The sequence below is a fragment of the Bolinopsis microptera genome, chromosome 3 (assembly GCF_026151205.1).
Source record: "Bolinopsis microptera isolate Bmic1 chromosome 3, MBARI_Bmic_1.0, whole genome shotgun sequence".
NCBI classification, from domain to species: domain Eukaryota; kingdom Metazoa; phylum Ctenophora; class Tentaculata; order Lobata; family Bolinopsidae; genus Bolinopsis; species Bolinopsis microptera.
The window spans coordinates 14,003,645-14,021,294 of NC_087074.1; the positions used below are offsets into that span (position 1 = coordinate 14,003,645).

The 17,650-nt window shown below is 42.5% G+C and overlaps 1 protein-coding gene across 2 annotated transcripts; it reads right to left on the reverse strand.

Annotated features, from left to right (window-relative positions):
• Window positions 1-4,715: 4,715 nt before the first annotated feature.
• LOC134813385 (Y-box-binding protein 1-like) lies at window positions 4,716-17,401 on the reverse strand. 2 transcript variants are annotated; one of them, XM_063821121.1, is made up of 6 exons: window positions 17,175-17,401; window positions 16,656-16,756; window positions 8,119-8,288; window positions 7,652-8,002; window positions 5,678-5,899; window positions 4,716-5,407 (listed from the first exon to the last, which is right to left on the reverse strand). In XM_063821121.1, exons 1-6 carry the CDS (start codon window positions 17,269-17,271, stop codon window positions 5,218-5,220), a joined length of 1,131 nt encoding a protein of 376 aa, XP_063677191.1. In that variant the 5' UTR covers window positions 17,272-17,401; the 3' UTR covers window positions 4,716-5,217. The 2 variants fall into 2 exon arrangements, with proteins under 2 accessions (XP_063677191.1, XP_063677190.1); XM_063821120.1 differs by having other exon boundaries at window positions 7,652-8,017; window positions 17,175-17,385.
• Between the last annotated feature and the right edge of the window lie 249 nt (window positions 17,402-17,650).

A 17,650-nucleotide genomic window follows, 5' to 3' on the forward strand; every position in this document is an offset into this window, starting at 1 on the left:
AAGGTCGGGAAGGATACTCAATATCTATTTGTTTGAAGAAAATTGCGCTGGCCGAAATTAGCGCTAAAAAACCATCCTACAGTCGGCACGCGCGGCTTACTGTCGATGGCGCACTACCTATTGACAGACTAATTGGTTTCGGGTGAGAAATTCAGTCAAAACTGTAAAATTTCGGTCCTGGAAAGTGGAAATTTCTTGTATCACGTGGTGACCCCCACGGTCGCTTCACTAGGGGGGGATCATGTTATTTTTTGTCCGTTTTTGTCCGTTAATTTTTGTCCGTTTTGAAAATATAGCTGCCAAACGGACAAAAACGGACAAAAACGGACAAAAACGGACAAAAATTGTAACTTTTGATTTAAATTTTCTCCACAATTTGTAACAGGCTATTTGCAGAAATGGGTAGCCCGGTTAATGACCATGGTCCTTTCTCAAACTTTTAATCTTCAATTAGGCACAAAGAATAGTCTACACATTTTTTAATAACATAAAAAGGGATGAAAAGTTTTATTACTGGAGAGTAAAACTTTGTTAAACACAAAGATTCTTGAGCACATTTTGAGTCTGACTCAAATGCGCTTAAAAACATTTTAGTATTTAACAATAAATTATGTTAACAATAACACCAACAATAATTATAAATTGAACAAATTATTGAGAGATGAAAGAGAGGAAAAGGAGGAGGGGGGACTGAGGAGGGGGACTGAGGAGGGAGAGGAGGGGGGCTAAGGAGGAGTGAGACTGAGAAGGAGAACTGAGGAGGAGGAATGAATAGGAGGAGGAGAAGAAGGACTCAAGAGGAGGAGGACCCAAGAGGAGGAGGACCCAGGAAAAGGCCCCATGAGGAGGACTGGGGAGGAGGAGGACCGATGAGGACTGATGAGGACTGATAAAGAGGACTAAGGACGAGGAGGAGGAGGAGGAGGAGAAGGACTGAGGAGTGAGGAGGAGGACTGATGAGGAGAAGGAGGTGTATGAGGAGGATGAGGAGGAGAAAGGAGATAAAGGATGAGGATAAGGAGGACTGAGGAGGAGGACTGGTGAAGAGGACTAATGAGGAGGAGGACTGAGAAGGGGAGGACTTAGGAGGACTGAGGAGGGGAGGACTTAGGAGGAAGAGGAGGATTGAGCAGGAGGAGGACTGAGGAGTAGAAGGAGGAAGAAGACTGAGGAGGATCAGGAGGACCCAGGAAGAGGAGGAAGAGGAGGAGAAGGAGGACCCAAGAGGAGGAACCAGGAAGAAGAGGAGGAGGAGGACTGAGAAGGAGGAGTGAGACTGAGAAGGAGAACTGAGGAGGAGGAATGAATAGGAGGAGGAGGAGAAGAAGGACTCAAGAGGAGGACTGAGGAGGAGGAGGACTAAGGAGAAGGATGAGGAGGAGGACCCAAGAGGAGGAGGACCCAAGAGGAGGAGGACCCAGGAGGAGGACCTAGGAAAAGGCCCCAAAAGGAGGACTGGGGAGGAGGAGGACTGATGAGGACTGATGAGGACTGATAAAGATGACTAAGGACGAGGAGGAGGAGGACGAGGAGGAGGAGAAGGAGTGAGCAGTGAGGAGGAGGACTGATGAGGAGGAGGTGTATGAGGAGGATGAGGAGGAGAAAGGAGATGAAGGAAGGAGATGAAGGATGAGGATAAGGAGGACTGAGGAGGAGGACTGGTGAAGAGGACTGATGAGGAGGAGGACTGAGAATGGGAGGACTTAGGAGGACTGAGGAGGGGATGACTTAGGAGGAAGAGAAGGATTGAGGAGGAGGAGGACTGAGGAGTAGAAGGAGAAAAAAAGACTGAGGAGGATCAGGAGGACCCAGGAGGAGGAGGAAGAGGAGGAGGACTGAGGAGGAGAAGGAGGACCCAGGAGGAGGAACCAGGAAGAAGAGGAGGAGGAGGACTGAGAAGGAGGACTGAGAAGGAGAAGAAGGACTGATGAGGAGGATGAGGATGAGGAGGAGGGTGACTGGGAAAAGGATTGAGGAGGAGGAAGACTAAGGAGGAGGAAGAGGAGAAGGACTGAGGAGGAGAAGGACTGAGGAGAAGGAAGAGGAGGAGGACCCAGGAGGAGGACCCAGGAGGAGGAGGACACAGGAAAAGGCCCCAGGAGGAGGAGGATGACTTGGGAGGAGGAGGACTGATGAGGACTGATGAGGAGGAGAAGTAAGTGGATGAAGAGGATGAGGAGGACTGAGGAGGAGGACTGGTGAGCAGAAGGAGGAGGACCCAGGAGGAGAAGAAGGAGGAGGAGGATAACTGAGGAGGAGGAGAAGGACTGAGGAGGAGAAGAGGGATCCAGGAGGAGAACCCAGGAGGAGGAGGAGGAGGACTGAGGAGGAGGACTAAGGAGAAGGAGGACTGATGAGGAGAATGAGGAGGAGGGTGACTGGGGAAAGGCCTGAGAAGGACTGAGGAGGAGAATGCGGACTGAGGAGGAACCAGGAAAAGGAGGAGGAGGACTGAAGAGGAGGACTGAGAAGGCAAAGGAGGACTGATGAGGAGGATGAGGAGGAGGAGGAGGGTGACTGGGGGAGGACTGAGGAGGAGGGTGACTGGGGGAGGACTGAGGAATATGAGGAAGACTGAGGAGGAGGAGGAAGAGGAGAAGGACTGAGGAGGAGGAGGGTTGAGGAGGATGACTGAGGAGGAGGAGGACTGAGAAGGAGGAGGACTGAGGAGGAGGAGGAGGACTGAGGAGGAGGAGGAGGAGGAGGAGGAGGAGGAGGAGTGAATAGGAGGAGGAGGGGGACTGGGCAGGACTGAGGAGGAGGACTGAGGAAAAGGATGAGGAGGAGGAGGACTGAGAAGGAGGACTGAGCTGAGGAGGAGAACTGAGGACTGAGGAGGAAGAGGAGGAGGATGAAGAGGAGGTGGACCCAAGAGGAGGAGGTCCCAGGAGGAGGACCCAGGAGGAGGACTCAGGAGGAGGAGGAAGTATCTAAATATTATTTCCATTTTTGTTATTTTTTGTCCGTTTTTGTCCGTTTTTGTCCGCTCTATTTTTTGTCCGTTTTGATAATATAGGGTTCCGAACGGAAAAAACGGATAAAAAACAGGATCCCCCTGGAGGAGGAGGAGGAGAAGGATGACTGAGGAGGAGGACTGAGGAGGACTGAGAAGGAGGAGGACTGAGGAGTACTGAGGAGGATCGCTGAAGAGGATGGCTGAGGAGGATGGCTGAGGAGGATGACTGAGGAGGATGACTGAGAGGGAGGAGGAGGAGGACTGAGAAGGAGGAGGAGAAAGAGGACCCAGGAGGAGGACTCAGGAGAAAGAGGAGGAGGAGGACTCAGAAGGAGGAATGAGGAGGACTCAGAAGGAGGAATGAGAAGGAGGAGAACTGAGGAGGAGGATGAGGAGGACTGAATAGGAGGAGGAGGGGGACTGGGGGAGGACTGAGGAGGAGGAGTACTGACGAAAAGGATGAGGAGGAGGACTGAGGAGAAGGACTGAGGACTGAGGAGGAAGAGGAGGAGGATGAAGAGGAGGAGGAGGACCCAGGAGGAGGAGGACTGAGGAGGATGATGAGGACTGCAGAGGAGGAGGACTGAGGAGGACTGAGGAGGACTGAGGAGGATGGCTGAGGAGGATGGCCGAGGAGGAGGAGGAGAAGGTGGAAGAGGAGGAGGAGGAGGAGGATGAGGAGGAGGAGGAGGAGGAGGAGGAGGAGGAGGAGGAGGAGGAGGAGGAGGAAGCATCTAAATGTTATTTAAATTTTTGTTATTTTTTGTCCGTTTTTGTCCGCTTTATTTTTTGTCCGTTTTGAAAATATAGCTGCCAAACGGACAAAAACGGACAAAAAAAACATAATCCCCCCCCCCCCCCTTCACTATAGCGTCTTCGACGCTACAGGGGGAGCCGCGCGGCGGGTCATACAACGTATGACAAGAAATTTCATCTTCAAAAACTAAAAATGGGACAAAAAATGAGATAATATGATTTTTCAATTTTCTTCAGGATTGTGACTTCCAGTACCTCAATTTGGTTTCATACCATCATCAATTAACTGACTAAGTTAAAGTAATTGGTATCTGAGCAAAAAATCCATCCAATAAATGTGTAAAATTTGTGTTAAGAAAGTTGCTTATTTGAAAATGGGACAGAATTTGGAAAACATGAATTTTCGTTTTGTTAAGCATTAAGATTTTTGCAGTGAGCTTCCAGTTCCTTCGACCGATATCAAACTTCCAGCACCTCAATCGTATCATTTGCCATTTATAGTTGACTAGTCCCCAAGGTTGCCATACCCGGCCCAGATGTAGGCAGAGTATCCTAATTTGCTACATAACACGTTGTATACCTCTCTGCTCTCTCATGCACTCCGGCCGCCGCGCGCGAAAAGGGGTTGCATCGACGCATCGTGTGTCAAATCCTATTATGCTATCCTCTAGTGGGTCACCCTCTCTTAAAAAGGCTGAGCGTCGCCCCAGTAACCATTTCCAATTTCGTTGTTCGTCGTATTCCATATCACATATTCGCCGCGAAATGGCAGCGCACTTGTATCATGCGCGGAGCAAAAAATTTGCCTTTAAAAATAAATGTGCTAGGGCATTTAATTTCACATGCTTTTGACGATGATCTTATTCCAAAGTTTCATTTGACCAAAATTTCGTTGTAGTGCTTTGTTAGACTCTAATTTGTACCCATAGAAAAGCCCCGACGGCTTTAAAATTAACGGCAATGAAACTTTCCCATGCTTAAATTAACAATAAATAATACATCATTATATCGTTTCCAGAAGTAATAACTACAGTCAAAATACAGAGAACGCATTGTTACAAACAAAGCCAACTAACATAACAATAAGTTATATATCTCAAATCAAAACTATATCGTTAAGGTGGTCAGAGCATGGCTGTTGAGTGAACTGTTCTCATGTATCTTAGACATGCGTATCAATAAAAGTTGGTAGTACATATAAGAAACTACACCTGCACGCGGTACAAAAAACAACGGAAAATCGTAGAAAATTCCAATAATTTAATAGTGTAGGGTAAGCAGGATAGCCAATAATGAATGTGCTAAATAAAAAAAGCAAATAAAAGTATAGCATTGAATGATGTTGTTGGACACATTGATGATAGAATGCTTATATTTTTGATGTTTCCTGTATATATAACGACAAGAGTCACACAAATCAAGCTAAGAGTAAGATGTTAGTGTTCCATTAGTGATGATCTAACGATTTCAAAAATCATGCACAGTCTACATTTCCAAGGAGGGTTCTAAGCACTTGTTGCTTCAGCTCCGTTCCGTTCAGTTGGTTCTCCTTGGCTGCGACGGTTGCGGTACCTTGGTCTGCCGCGTCGGGGGGCTTGTTGGTCCTTGTTCATGTTATCTCCCTCGTGTCCCCGATCTTCTCCGTCATTGTAAGAGTCTCTTCTGTTGTCGTCATTTCTACCTCGACCTCTGTTACTAGGGTTTATTACTTTATTAGATATGGAACTAAGGAAATCTAAAAACTGATTCATAACATTAGGTATTAACGCCGTTTCGGTTACACGCCTTTGTCAAGACATACATTGGTGATACACTTTACAAGTCTCAAGAGAGCGCGCATACTGACAAATATTGCAATCTATAAATACGGAACAGTCATAATTGTACTTAACCAGTAAGAATGAGCAAGGATTACTTGAAAATATATTTTTTGATTTATTTGTGATAAGATATAACTTGACCAACCTCTGTCTGGGACGGTAATCATGGAACTCGTTATAGTCGCTGTTCCTGTAATAAGTAGCTCCTCTGCCACCACGACCACGTCCTCGCCCAACAGATGATCTGCCGGCTCCCCGGCCTCGTCCTCGTTCTCCGCCTACTCCACGAGACATGGACCGTCCACGTCCTCCTCTTCCTCGGGGTGGAGCACTTGCGCTTGCTCCTGCTCCTCCGGTCTCATCGGATCTGGAGACGGAGTAACAAGTTTGAGAATTTAGTTGACGTCGATGATTAACATTCTAAATTATTACATTTAATTAACTTTATTATTATCATGTGGTCTATTGTCAGACTGCTAACCATACGATTGTGAAAGTGGGATGCACGAGTTCAGAAGGTTCTCATTGAAATGACAAACAATATCTTATTCAGGCCGGAAACAAGTTGCTGATGGGTCATCATATCACTGTCCATGAAGCAGCCCACATGATGTCTATAGTTTATATTCCACCTCGTGATGTCGCGCACGTGGAACTAATTACTAGATGTCGCGCATGTGTTTCTAATTACTAGATGTCGGCAGCTATGTTCTAAGTGGTTCACGTTACAACGACAACATCATTTTCCAAATTTCAAATTAAGGACATGCTACTAGGCAACGCCTTCAAAGTTAATATGTAATTATTAATTAAAATATATGATTATCGTGGTCAGATCATCGTTTTCCATCACAGCTGCCTTCATATTGGGAGCGACTACCAACTCCCAAGCTTATAACTATAAGCGTGAGCTGCCCCACCTCCACTTCTCTAAGGTTGTAATATTTCGGCAGGCAGAGGATGGCTCTTTACAGCGACGGAGGCTTGACATCGCCTGACATTTGGTTGGTGATTGTTATTGTTTCTACGGCGTTGGTTTCCATACTTCTCAACCCACTCGTCCTCCGACACAATTTCTGCAAGAAGAGAAGCCTCCCTCGAGACCTGTACATGGCTCTTGCAACTACTGACTTTCTTACAAGCGTTGTGATGACCACATTTTACAGCATCGTGATTTTAAAGCCAAAGGAAGATTACTGTGAAGAATATGAGTATTACTTGTACGCAAGACCTGCAACAATGACAGAGAATGTTGTAAGCAGTTTTTTGTGGTACCTCATGTTTAGTCCTGTCATCCTGACTTCAGTTTTGGCAACAGGGAGATGGTATCAGATAAAATATCCCTTCAGAGTTTTGAAAAGAAGTCTGATCGAGACGGTAACTGCTGTGCTTTGTCTTCTCATTATGGTATATTATATTGTTTCTCAGGTCTACGAATCTCCTCGATCACTTATGGTAATTTCTATACAGAAAGCATTGCAACGAGCTCCGTTTGGCCAAGAGAGTTTACAATTATTAACCGAGATACTGGGTATTATTTTATCACTGACAGCCACTGTGGCATCAGTTTTGACTATCCGAGACATTGCCAAAACCTCTCGAATACCTAGGACTACTGAGCAACCAGGCAGACGACTGAAAAGTGCAATAAAAATAGCATTGCTGAACGCTGGGAGTACAGTTCAGATGTTATTAGTCATAGGCAGGGTTATCATGGTTAAGCAAGACATGCACGGAACTTTCTTATTAGCAATCTTCAACACCATACTATCAAGTTTCCTGCCTATACTGATGTCAAGTTACAATCCTATTGTTTATGTTCTTCTGTCGAAAGGGAATGTCATTACTTGGCCACAGAACAGGGTTGTTTCGACCACAGTCGAGGTTACGGTACTCAGTCCATAGATATCGGAAAACAATCGACTAGAACATTCGGTGGATACCGCGCTAATCATGAACTTTAGACTTTAATGAGAATTTTGTGAACGAAAATATTACCGTCTGTATATGTAGATTAACTAATATAGATGTAATACGTTGATTAATAAATTCGTAAATTTGACTAGTATCATTTATTCTAAGAGAAAGAATGTTAAATCAGAACTATCGTTGAACTAACCGTACTGAGTAGTAATTTCTTCCGCCTGGTCGAGAATCCCGATAGTCTACTTCTCTGGGATGATCTCTGCCGTCTCTTCGAGGCTCCTCGCTACGAGAGTCGTTCCTGCGATCGGAGCGACGTCTCTCGCGTCTCGGCTCGGGAGATCTCCTGCGCTCGCGCTGTCCCTCATCTCTGCGCTCGCGCGGTTCGCGTGGTCCTTCGTCTCTGCGCTCACGTGGTTCGCGTGGTCCCTCGTCTCTTCGCTCGCGCTGTCCTCCTTCGTCTCCCTCACGTTCCTCTCCCTCACGTTCCGAATCTCGGTACCTACGTCTACCTCCTCCCCGACCCCTGAATCCTCCACGCCCACGTCTGAGACGAGGTGAGCTAAGGATACGAGATATAACTAGTCAATTTGAAATCATAAGGGTGATACAAATGTGATGCAAACTTTAAAGGGACCGTATTTATAAGTTTCTAACACTGACCTAGGTCTTCTATCACGAGCATAGATAGAACCTTTAACAGGACTTCCGTCCGGACCAGTTACATTGAACGCCTCGTCGCCTTTAGCACCGCGTACAACATCAAACACAACTTCTTCATTATCTCCCACACTTCGTTTCAGCTTCCTTGGATTGTTCTTCGATATGGCGGTCTGAAATTTGATAGTATAGTGAGATTTTTACGGGTGTCTCGTTACATCAGCCACCAACTTCCGCAGGCTTTTGACTAGGCAAGCCTGGATTTGATAATGTGAGAAACAACTACTAAACTGTGTTCCTTAAATTCCTGATCTTTGCGATAGTATGAGCTAGTCAAACCTGAAGAACCTGGCCCATCGAGCCTAATTCAGGCACTCGAGGTGCAGAGCATTTCCTAACTAAAAGCGGAAGAGAACGCGCGGATCCAGCGCGCGTAAAATTTGGTCAGGGATCGCTGAAGAGTGTTGTTCTTTCTACAGCAAAGAGTTGGTAAAACTAGCAATAGAGAGCATTTCTCGTGTTTCCTTCGAGAGTGTTCCAGTAGGGGTGATAGGCAGAAAGACAGTTAACAAACATTTTTTTCGGCAGAAGGCTCAAAAGGGGACAATGTTATTGACTAAAACAAAAGACTCCGGAACTTTCAGGATATTGACGAAACTTTGGAGGAAATTATCAGCTTTTCTCTTATTTCATTTAGTCAGGCGAAAGAAAAACAAGTAAGTTCAGACGGTGAGAGATACACACTGTATATGATGACTAAGTCAAGAAAGTAGGTTATCTGGCGCCGGATGCAGTTGAGGCGAATGATCAGACGACTGTTTCCCCCTCATGGCAGTTTAATCTACAGATGGGGAAATTTGAGAATAGTTCATACTTTTTCTACCACTATCAAGCTATAATGACTGAGTCAGCGGCACGATGGTACTTTGGGCCCAGTTTTTGACTGCCAGTGAACTAGGTCAGTAACTTAAACGATCTTAGTTATAGAGATGTTCAAAATTGCAAATTTTCCGTCAGTCCTGATACGTACCATTAAATACATGTAAAATCCGGATTGGAGTATTATTTATGAGTCGCATTGTTGTAATGTATTCTGGGTAAAATTATCTTTATCCCGGTTGTTGCGACAAGTAAAAATGCTCTTATTAGGGAAAGGAGATTACTCGACGTTTCAATGTAACTACATCGTATTCATGATCTAAAAACAAGTGTTAAAAATTCAAAACGTAAAAAAAAAAAAATCTGACTTCTACAAGCGGTACATTGACGACGCCACCAGCACAGCTGTAACAAGAGAAGAAGCTCTAGCACTTGTTCAGAGTATCGCAGACCAGGACCCTGACAAGAAACTCAAGTGGGAGGTAGAGTTTCCGGAGAACGACCAAGAGTTCATCCCATTCCTTAACACAGAGCTTAGAGTGGAACCTGATGGAACTGTGACGAGCCGCTTGTACCGTAAGCCACAGCAGAAAGACATCACACTTCACAAGAATTCATGTCACCCAGAATCTGTGAAGACGAACACCGTGATCAACCTGTATAAAGAAGCGGACAAGATCTCGTCAGGACCTCAGGAGAGAGAACATTCATACAGCATTTTAGACCGTCTTATGACTAGAAACGGGTATCAAACACCCAGAAATTATTCCAACAGACGTCGTAGTAGTATTAGTAATAGAAATAGGGAGGATAACAGAACAGTGCTTAAGTTAGATTTTATCTCAGACAGTATCAGTAACAGAATTAGGAATCATATTAAACAGAACAATTTACCTATTAAAGTTATATTTTCCCCAGCTAGAAAACTAAGAAATATTGTGTGTAATAACAGACCGTATGATAAGAGAACCTGTATTATTAACTCCTGTAAAATTTGTCCTTTATTAATAGATGTGGATACTGGTGGGGAGGTGAAACACATTTGTTTACTTTAATAGTAAGCACATGTTCAGCGGGTTGAGGAGGTGAAACACATTTGTTTACATTAATAGTAAGCACATGTTCAGCGGGTTGAGGAGGTGAAACACATTTGTTTACATTTTTAGGGTAAGCACATGTTCAGCGGGTTGAAGAGATGATACACATTTTGTATTATAGAAGGCTTGTAACACTTGTAACGCTTTCTTGTTACCCCCCTTTGAAGGCCCCGAATTATTTTCTGAACGAAAGCTCAAAAATAACCGAGAAATCGACCTTCTTATTAACTCATTTTGATGACTGTTTCTGACCTAAAATTGCACGAAAAATCGATTTAGCTAGGTTTCAGAACCTATAAACACTTACTTATCCCTCAAAATTGATGTTTTATAGTTGATACGAGCAACAAGCAACATATGTTTTGATCCTTCGGTTCTACTCATGACCTAGGCAGTTAAGCTGAACCCGACAGATAGAGGCAATCCTCACCTTAACTGATCAAACTGGTACTAACACAATTTTCAGATATAAATGTTCTTTGCGATACGTTTATTGCAGCTTTGCAACTTGAGTGAAGACCAGAGTACGAAAACACACAGCAGGTAAGCAACTCACTTTTGGTGACTGTTCCTCACGAACATTCTGATCCTGTAACAATTTAGTATACGGTAGCTTAGAAGTGAAACCCACTTATTGTAGTACCAACTATGGTCATACGAGACTAAGGAATAATATACATAAATAAGTTACATAATAAATGACCATATATATAACAAACATATGAACAGGGAGATCGTCTCCTTAACAAATCGAACAGGTACTATCACAATTTCCAGAGCAGGTACTATCACAATTTCCAGAGCGTAATTTTCACAATTTCCAGAGCATAACAAAGTCAAAAGAAACACAACGAAGGTAGGTTACCAACACCACAATATAACAATTATACTAACAACTGAATTAAATTTATTCTGACGACGGGCAGCCCTGATGTGCTCCGTCATCCTCAACGAGCGACCACTTGTAATAGAGGTGTTATGTCATGTGACACCGATCCGTCCAATCACAAACAGGACGAGTCAGCAGATCGATATCGTGTGTTTACTTTCCTTATCTTTATTTGACCCTCTGTTCACATTGTTATCTCTACCACATCTCGGCTCGGCAAGGTCCACGTGCAATATCTGTACCGCGGTAAACACGCCATGATTACGTCATGAACTTGAAATAGTGTGATTGTTGTACTTATATAACCGTGCCCATTGCCCACATACAATACAAACTGTTGGGGGGGGGGGGGGGATTGTAGGAACTTATCGTCCAGTCATGAACAGAATATTAACATAATTTTTTAGTTATTTAAGCAGACCTGGTCATTTAAAAAAAATCACTGTCCACTTCCCTCAAAAAAACAGGTTTAAAATTAACAAGTTGGGCACACACGAATGCGATGTCGCTCAGATAAGGCAACATCTTCGCCACAACTTTGTTTCCCAAAATCTTGTACCGCTTCAGATAGCCAATAGAGCGTTCCACGTGGATGCGGGCGATGCTGACTTTTCTGCTGGCTGCTACTTCTTCCGGCGTGAACTGAGTCTTGCCCCACATCCCCGCTGGGATGTTTAGTGTAACTCCTGAAATTTAATTCGCTTTTTATGCTTGTCCTCCTGTATACTGCCTCCTCCTGGAACATACAGTTCTTGTCAGTGAAGTCGTGTCCTAGATTCTGTTTTTAAACACTTACTGTCAAAGTTAAGCAAAGCAGCACTCATGGATATATGCATTATTCCTTTGCTTCCAGTTGGTGTAAACTTAAAGCACAGTTCATCATTTGGATCTCACTCAGTTCACAATCGCGACCTCATATTAGAGTAAATGTTTTTAATAATACGCAATTGGACAACTAAACCGAAACATGCTATAACTAAACAATGTTAATGTTCCGTTCCTGATTGAACAGTTAGCATCACAGTCAGTTGGAGGAGCGACCAACACACTATCAAGATCGGTTGTTTATCTTAAACCCCCCCCCCCCCCAACAGTTTGTATTGTACGTGGGCAATGGGCACGGTTATATAAGTACAACAATCACACTATTTCAAGTTCATGACGTAATCATGGCGTGTTTACCGCGGTGCAGATATTGCACGCGGACCTTGCCGAGCCGAGATGTGGTAGAGATAACAATGTGAACAGAGGGTCAAATAAAGATAAGGAAAGTAAACACACGATATCGATCTGCTGACTCGTCCTGTTTGTGATTAGACGGATCGGTGTAACATGACATAACACCTCTATTACAAGTGGTCGCTCGTTGAGGATGACGGAGCACATCAGGGCTGCCCGTCGTCAGAATAAATGTAATTCAGTTGTTAGTATAATTGTTATATTGTGGTGTTGGTAACCTACCTTCGTTGTGTTTCTTTTGACTTTGTTATCATGCTGTGCTCTGGAAATTGTGATAGTACCTGTCCGATTTGTTAAGGAGACGATCTCCCTAGCTGCTGTTCCTATGTTGCAGGATCAGAATGTTCGTGAGGAACAGTCACCAAAAATGAGTTGCTTACCTGCTGTGTGTTTTCGTACTCTGGTCTTCACTCAAGTTGCAAAGCTGCAATAAACGTATCGCAAAGAACATTTATATCTGAAAATTGTGTTAGTACCAGTTTGATCAGTTAAGGTGAGGATTGCCTCGATCTGTCGGGTTCAGCTTAACTGCCTAGGTCATGAGTAGAACCGAAGGATCAAAACATATGTTGCTTGTTGCTCGTATCAACTATAAAACATCAATTTTGAGGGATAAGGAAGTGTTTATAGGTTCTGAAACCTAGCTAAATCGATTTTTCGTGCAATTTTAGGTCAGAAACAGTCATCAAAATGAGTTAATAAGAAGGTCGATTTCTCGGTTATTTTTGAGCTTTCGTTCAGAAAATAATTCGGGGCCTTCAAAGGGGGGTAACAAGAAAGCGTTACAAGTGTTACAAGCCTTCTATAATACAAAATGTGTATCATCTCTTCAACCCGCTGAACATGTGCTTACCCTAAAAATGTAAACAAATGTGTTTCACCTCCTCAACCCGCTGAACATGTGCTTACTATTAAAGTAAACAAATGTGTTTCACCTCCCCACCAGTATCCACATCTATAACTGAAAATAAAGATTGTGAGGTGAAGAACGTTGTGTATAAGATTACCTGTAAAATCTGTAATAATATTTATATTGGTGAGACGTGCAGGAGGGCACATGATAGGCTCGGAGAGCACCTAAGATATGCTAAATTTCCTTTAACTCCTTCTAACACTAGTCAAGCTTTTGCTATTCATTATAACAGTTTACATAGGGGGTCAGAACCCAATTTAGAATTTGAGATTTTAAAAACAGAAAGCAACACAGCTAGAAGAAAGATTGCAGAAGCAATGCTTATTTTGAAGTTCAAACCTAACATTAACAAGAGAGATGAGTTAGAAACAATCAAACGTTTTTTAGTAACAAGTACATAATAAACAGGGTGTAACATATTTTATACTTTACAGACAGGGGATTGTCTACACATATGTAGTGATTTTTAGTGATATTTATAGGTTTTGTTTACTTTCTGAGTACAGGGACCACATCTCACACACGCACACTTCCGCCTCCTATTCAACACACTAACCCTTACAACATCAATCAAACCATATTAGGCTCCCACGTTTCACACTTCTCATTGGTCAGTACGATTCCCGCCATTTTCACTCCACACTAGATACATACCTACACACTTCACATCAAGCACCTGTTCACCTGTATCGAATTTTTGGATAAAGTTGATTGATTAAAAATAAATTAATGTACACAAATTTTGCCTCAGATATATGTTTTTTTTTTTTTTTTTTTTTTAATTTTTTTTTTTACGTTTTGAATTTTTAACACTTGTTTTTAGATCATGAATACGATGTAGTTACATTGAAACGTCGAGTAATCTCCTTTCCCTAATAAGAGCATTTTTACTTGTCGCAACAACCGGGATAAAGATAATTTTACCCAGAATACATTAAATACAGTTACTTAAAATAACTAGAAATTCACACAATCTAGAACTACCATTACTTTTGGTCAGATGAAATTAGAGTACCTAACATTGGAAGGCAAAAGCACAACTTCCGACGATAACTGTAATGACGACCTGATAAGTGATTAGTATTGATAACACAGACCATTACACAGTTATATCACCAGCAGGACAAAATGCTGTGCTTTAATAAACACGTGACCAATGACACATTTCCTTAGTTTCATACTAGAAGTAGGAGCCAGATGTTTGATAGACATTTCCATCAGTGTAATATGATTTAAAATGCGGATTTTCTATTTGGAGTTAATATTTTTCTCAAAATTTGGAGAGAACATTCTTTGACTACACTGACAAATTTTTTGAGTGGGGTCACTGGTTCCTCCGCCCATATACCGTGTAACAGAAGAACTGCTGAAAAGTAGGAGGGACGGGACGGCCTGCTTATGATTATAATTATAGTATATTGAAATGTAGGTTTTCCCCGATTTAGGGGCGGGATATACTTTAATATACTTAAATATGGTCATCCCCCCACCCCGGCCCCCACTATTATTGTACACCATCTGTTCAATGAAACGGATCCTTCAAGACGATCTACTGACTAGAGATGTGGATTCTGCTGGCGAATTGAAGAGGCATGTTTTTGACAACTACAACTACTACTACTATGTCGGAGCTAAGTCCGATCTACGCCAGATAACCCCCTCCATATATCCCTGTCCCGCATCAGGGTTCGCAGTTCCTCTTTAGAGTTTGTCCCAACTTCCTTCAGTAACATAGACAAGTAGCTTTGTCTTGGTCGGCCTTGCTGTGCTCTACCGTGCGTAGGTTCCCATAAGACTAAATCACTGGCAAGTAGCTCAGGATGCCGGATGCAGTTTCCCGCCATTTTTAATCTCCTGCTTCGGAACTTGTTTGACAGCCTTGGTAGGCTACCATACTAAGTTATATTGCTGACCTTGTCCTTCCAGGAGATACCCAGCACCATACGCAACATTTTTGTGTATGTCCCGTCCAACCTTTTCTCTTGAGCCTTTGTCAGTGTCCAGGTTTCTGATCCGTAGAGCAGTACTGATTCACAAGCCGCTATGAACAATCTAATCTGGAGGCTCTTTGAGAGTTTGTATTTCCAGATATCATTCAGTCTATGTAGGGCACCCCACGCTTTTCCCTTTCTAACCCTTATCTCCCTATCTAATCTGTGCTCTCAATCCAGGAGCCTAAGTAGATGAATTTTTGACAAATTACAGTAATTCTGGGTTTTGATTAGTCAATAGTGGAGATTGGTTAATTGCCAAGCTATAGCGGATAGCCACACCCGAATAAGAATTCTGAAATAAAATGGTCCCACATTGTCTAGTTACATGATCTGATTATATTTCGTATATATTGACACTATTCAGGAGGAACTTTAGTGTCAAAAACACTAAAATCTGGCAGCCAGCCAGCCAGACTTAGAAACGTCTTCTGGAACTAAGCCAATTTGAGTAATGAGATGAGAATATAATAACGACAGGTATTCAGTATTCACACACTAGTAGAGAATTATGGTCCAAGAAGGTCTCTACTTTAACACGAACACCTGATGATTTCATTAACTTTTGAACAAGGTATTCATAGCTAATTAGTATCAATTACTAGTTTCCAGAAACCCCTATTTTATGTATTAATAAAGTATGTCCTGTTAAGTAGGGATCACATTCCTAGGAACTTGCTCGAATAAATACTGAAATCCTTTGATTTATTCATGATCTTCTGCAATGAAGTCTGTGTTTAAAGAGTGCTCTCAAATCAAGGGACCCGATAATACCTCGAACAATTCACGATAGGGTTCGGTTCCAACTCTCGAACAGTGTAAATCAGCTAATCAAGCTATCACTGAAGGTTTAATTTTGGGGGCGCAGCTCTTGTGTAAAATTTAATAATACTACAACACATAGATATAGATTTAAGTAAGTAAAGGAATTTATGGAAAGTTTTTGTTACCAACGACTGCAATAAGCCTGATAAACAATCATCAGGCTATGCTATTTCAAATAATTAGGTCATTTTATATCAAATAAAATTTCTTCAACATTCAGTTATTCAGTAGTTAGAAATTGCGCCCCTAGTTTCCGGCTTGGTGTCAAAACTCGAGCGAGATTTCAACAGTGCCAAATTCCACAACATGTTTACAGGTATAGTGTATCCAAAACTCTGGGCAGCTCAGGGAGGAAAGACATTGCAAGAAAGATTACATGGGGTGGAATCAAAGTTCAGCCCTGGAAGCAATTAGTTTAACCTCATGTGATAAAAGTAGCGAAGCTAAATTAGCTGTTTAATATCACACTGAGGACACGGTAGGTTTTCTCACAAAATAAGCCTCTCGTTATTTCTTAGAAAATTCTCTAAGTTTACGATAAAAGCAGTTGAGGACCGGACGAAAGATTTAGTGGCTTCCCTGTATCTATCATTTCTAGAGCCTAATCGAAGTAAATTCGAAACGAATCGTTAAAGTAACACTTTAAATGTATCAGAGTTAAATTACAGTTGCCATACAAGCAGATGACACAGACAAAGATTTCAAACCTGATGGATAAAGATATCTTCATTGTTATCATCCCTAGTAATAAAACCATATCCACTCTTCACGTTAAACCACTTGACTTTTCCAGTAATTCCGCTAGCAACTGAGGATAAGTTTAGAGTTGCAGGTTGTGTGAGTCATTTCAACATTACAAATTGTACACAATAAACGATGAGCGGGAGAACGGGCTGGCAGGGGAACAGACTGGATTCAAATTGCAACTTCACATATTCATTGAGTACATTACAATTTCAAATAGAACAACTGCAGCACTCGATCTTTAATATGTTAAAACTGCTGATCGAAAATTTTCTATCGATGGGGAGAAATGGCAAATTTCTCGAAGCGAAGGTCTTGAAAATACCATAAACACGGGGTATTTTGTCTTGTGAAACGAAGCGATCAACCGAAATGGCAAGGGACAAAATGATGACAATTGGATTCAAGCTTCGTTCATGACGGGCTAGATTGGACATCGTTAGCAGATAAGACCAGAGTTCAACGAATAACAATGGACTCACTGATATCCTTCTTCTCCTGTTCTTCTTCCCTCTCCACTCTTTCTACTTTCTCCCTTTCCACTTTCTCGGTTCTTGGTGCTTCTTCGCCGGATGACATGACAGGCTGATGTTCGCCCCGGCTGATGGATTTTCTTCACGGTGGTCTGCAAAAATACTATACGAAGCCAAACGATGTTATTCCATCTCAAGGACCTCTCCAGGCTTCCCAGTTAATCACGGCAGGGCTCGCATTTGATTGGCTCCCGTAAAACTGCATGCGGAGTAAATGGCAGAAACGGGCTTTCTCTGCGCGCGGCGTTCGCGAAATTTAGTTTTTAATAAGTTTGTTTATCAATTTAATTTATTAAGAACAAACTTCTGTTGTTATAGATGTCACTTGGAATTAAATCAACAGTGTTCTTCAAAGACGATAACTTTGATAGGATCAACTGAATGATAACCATGCAATTTTTCAAAGCCACTGATTATATTTTAAA

Coding starts and splice junctions, on each gene's coding strand:
- LOC134813385 (XM_063821120.1), bottom strand. CDS start 17,271: ATGTCATCCGGCGAAGAAGCACCAAGAACCGAGAAAGTGGAAAGGGAG. Junction 8,289..16,655: donor AAGATATCTTTATCCATCAG/GTTTGAAATCTT, acceptor ATCAAATTTCAG/ACCGCCATATCGAAGAACAA. Junction 8,018..8,118: donor GCTCGTGATAGAAGACCTAG/GTCAGTGTTAGA, acceptor TCGTATCCTTAG/CTCACCTCGTCTCAGACGTG.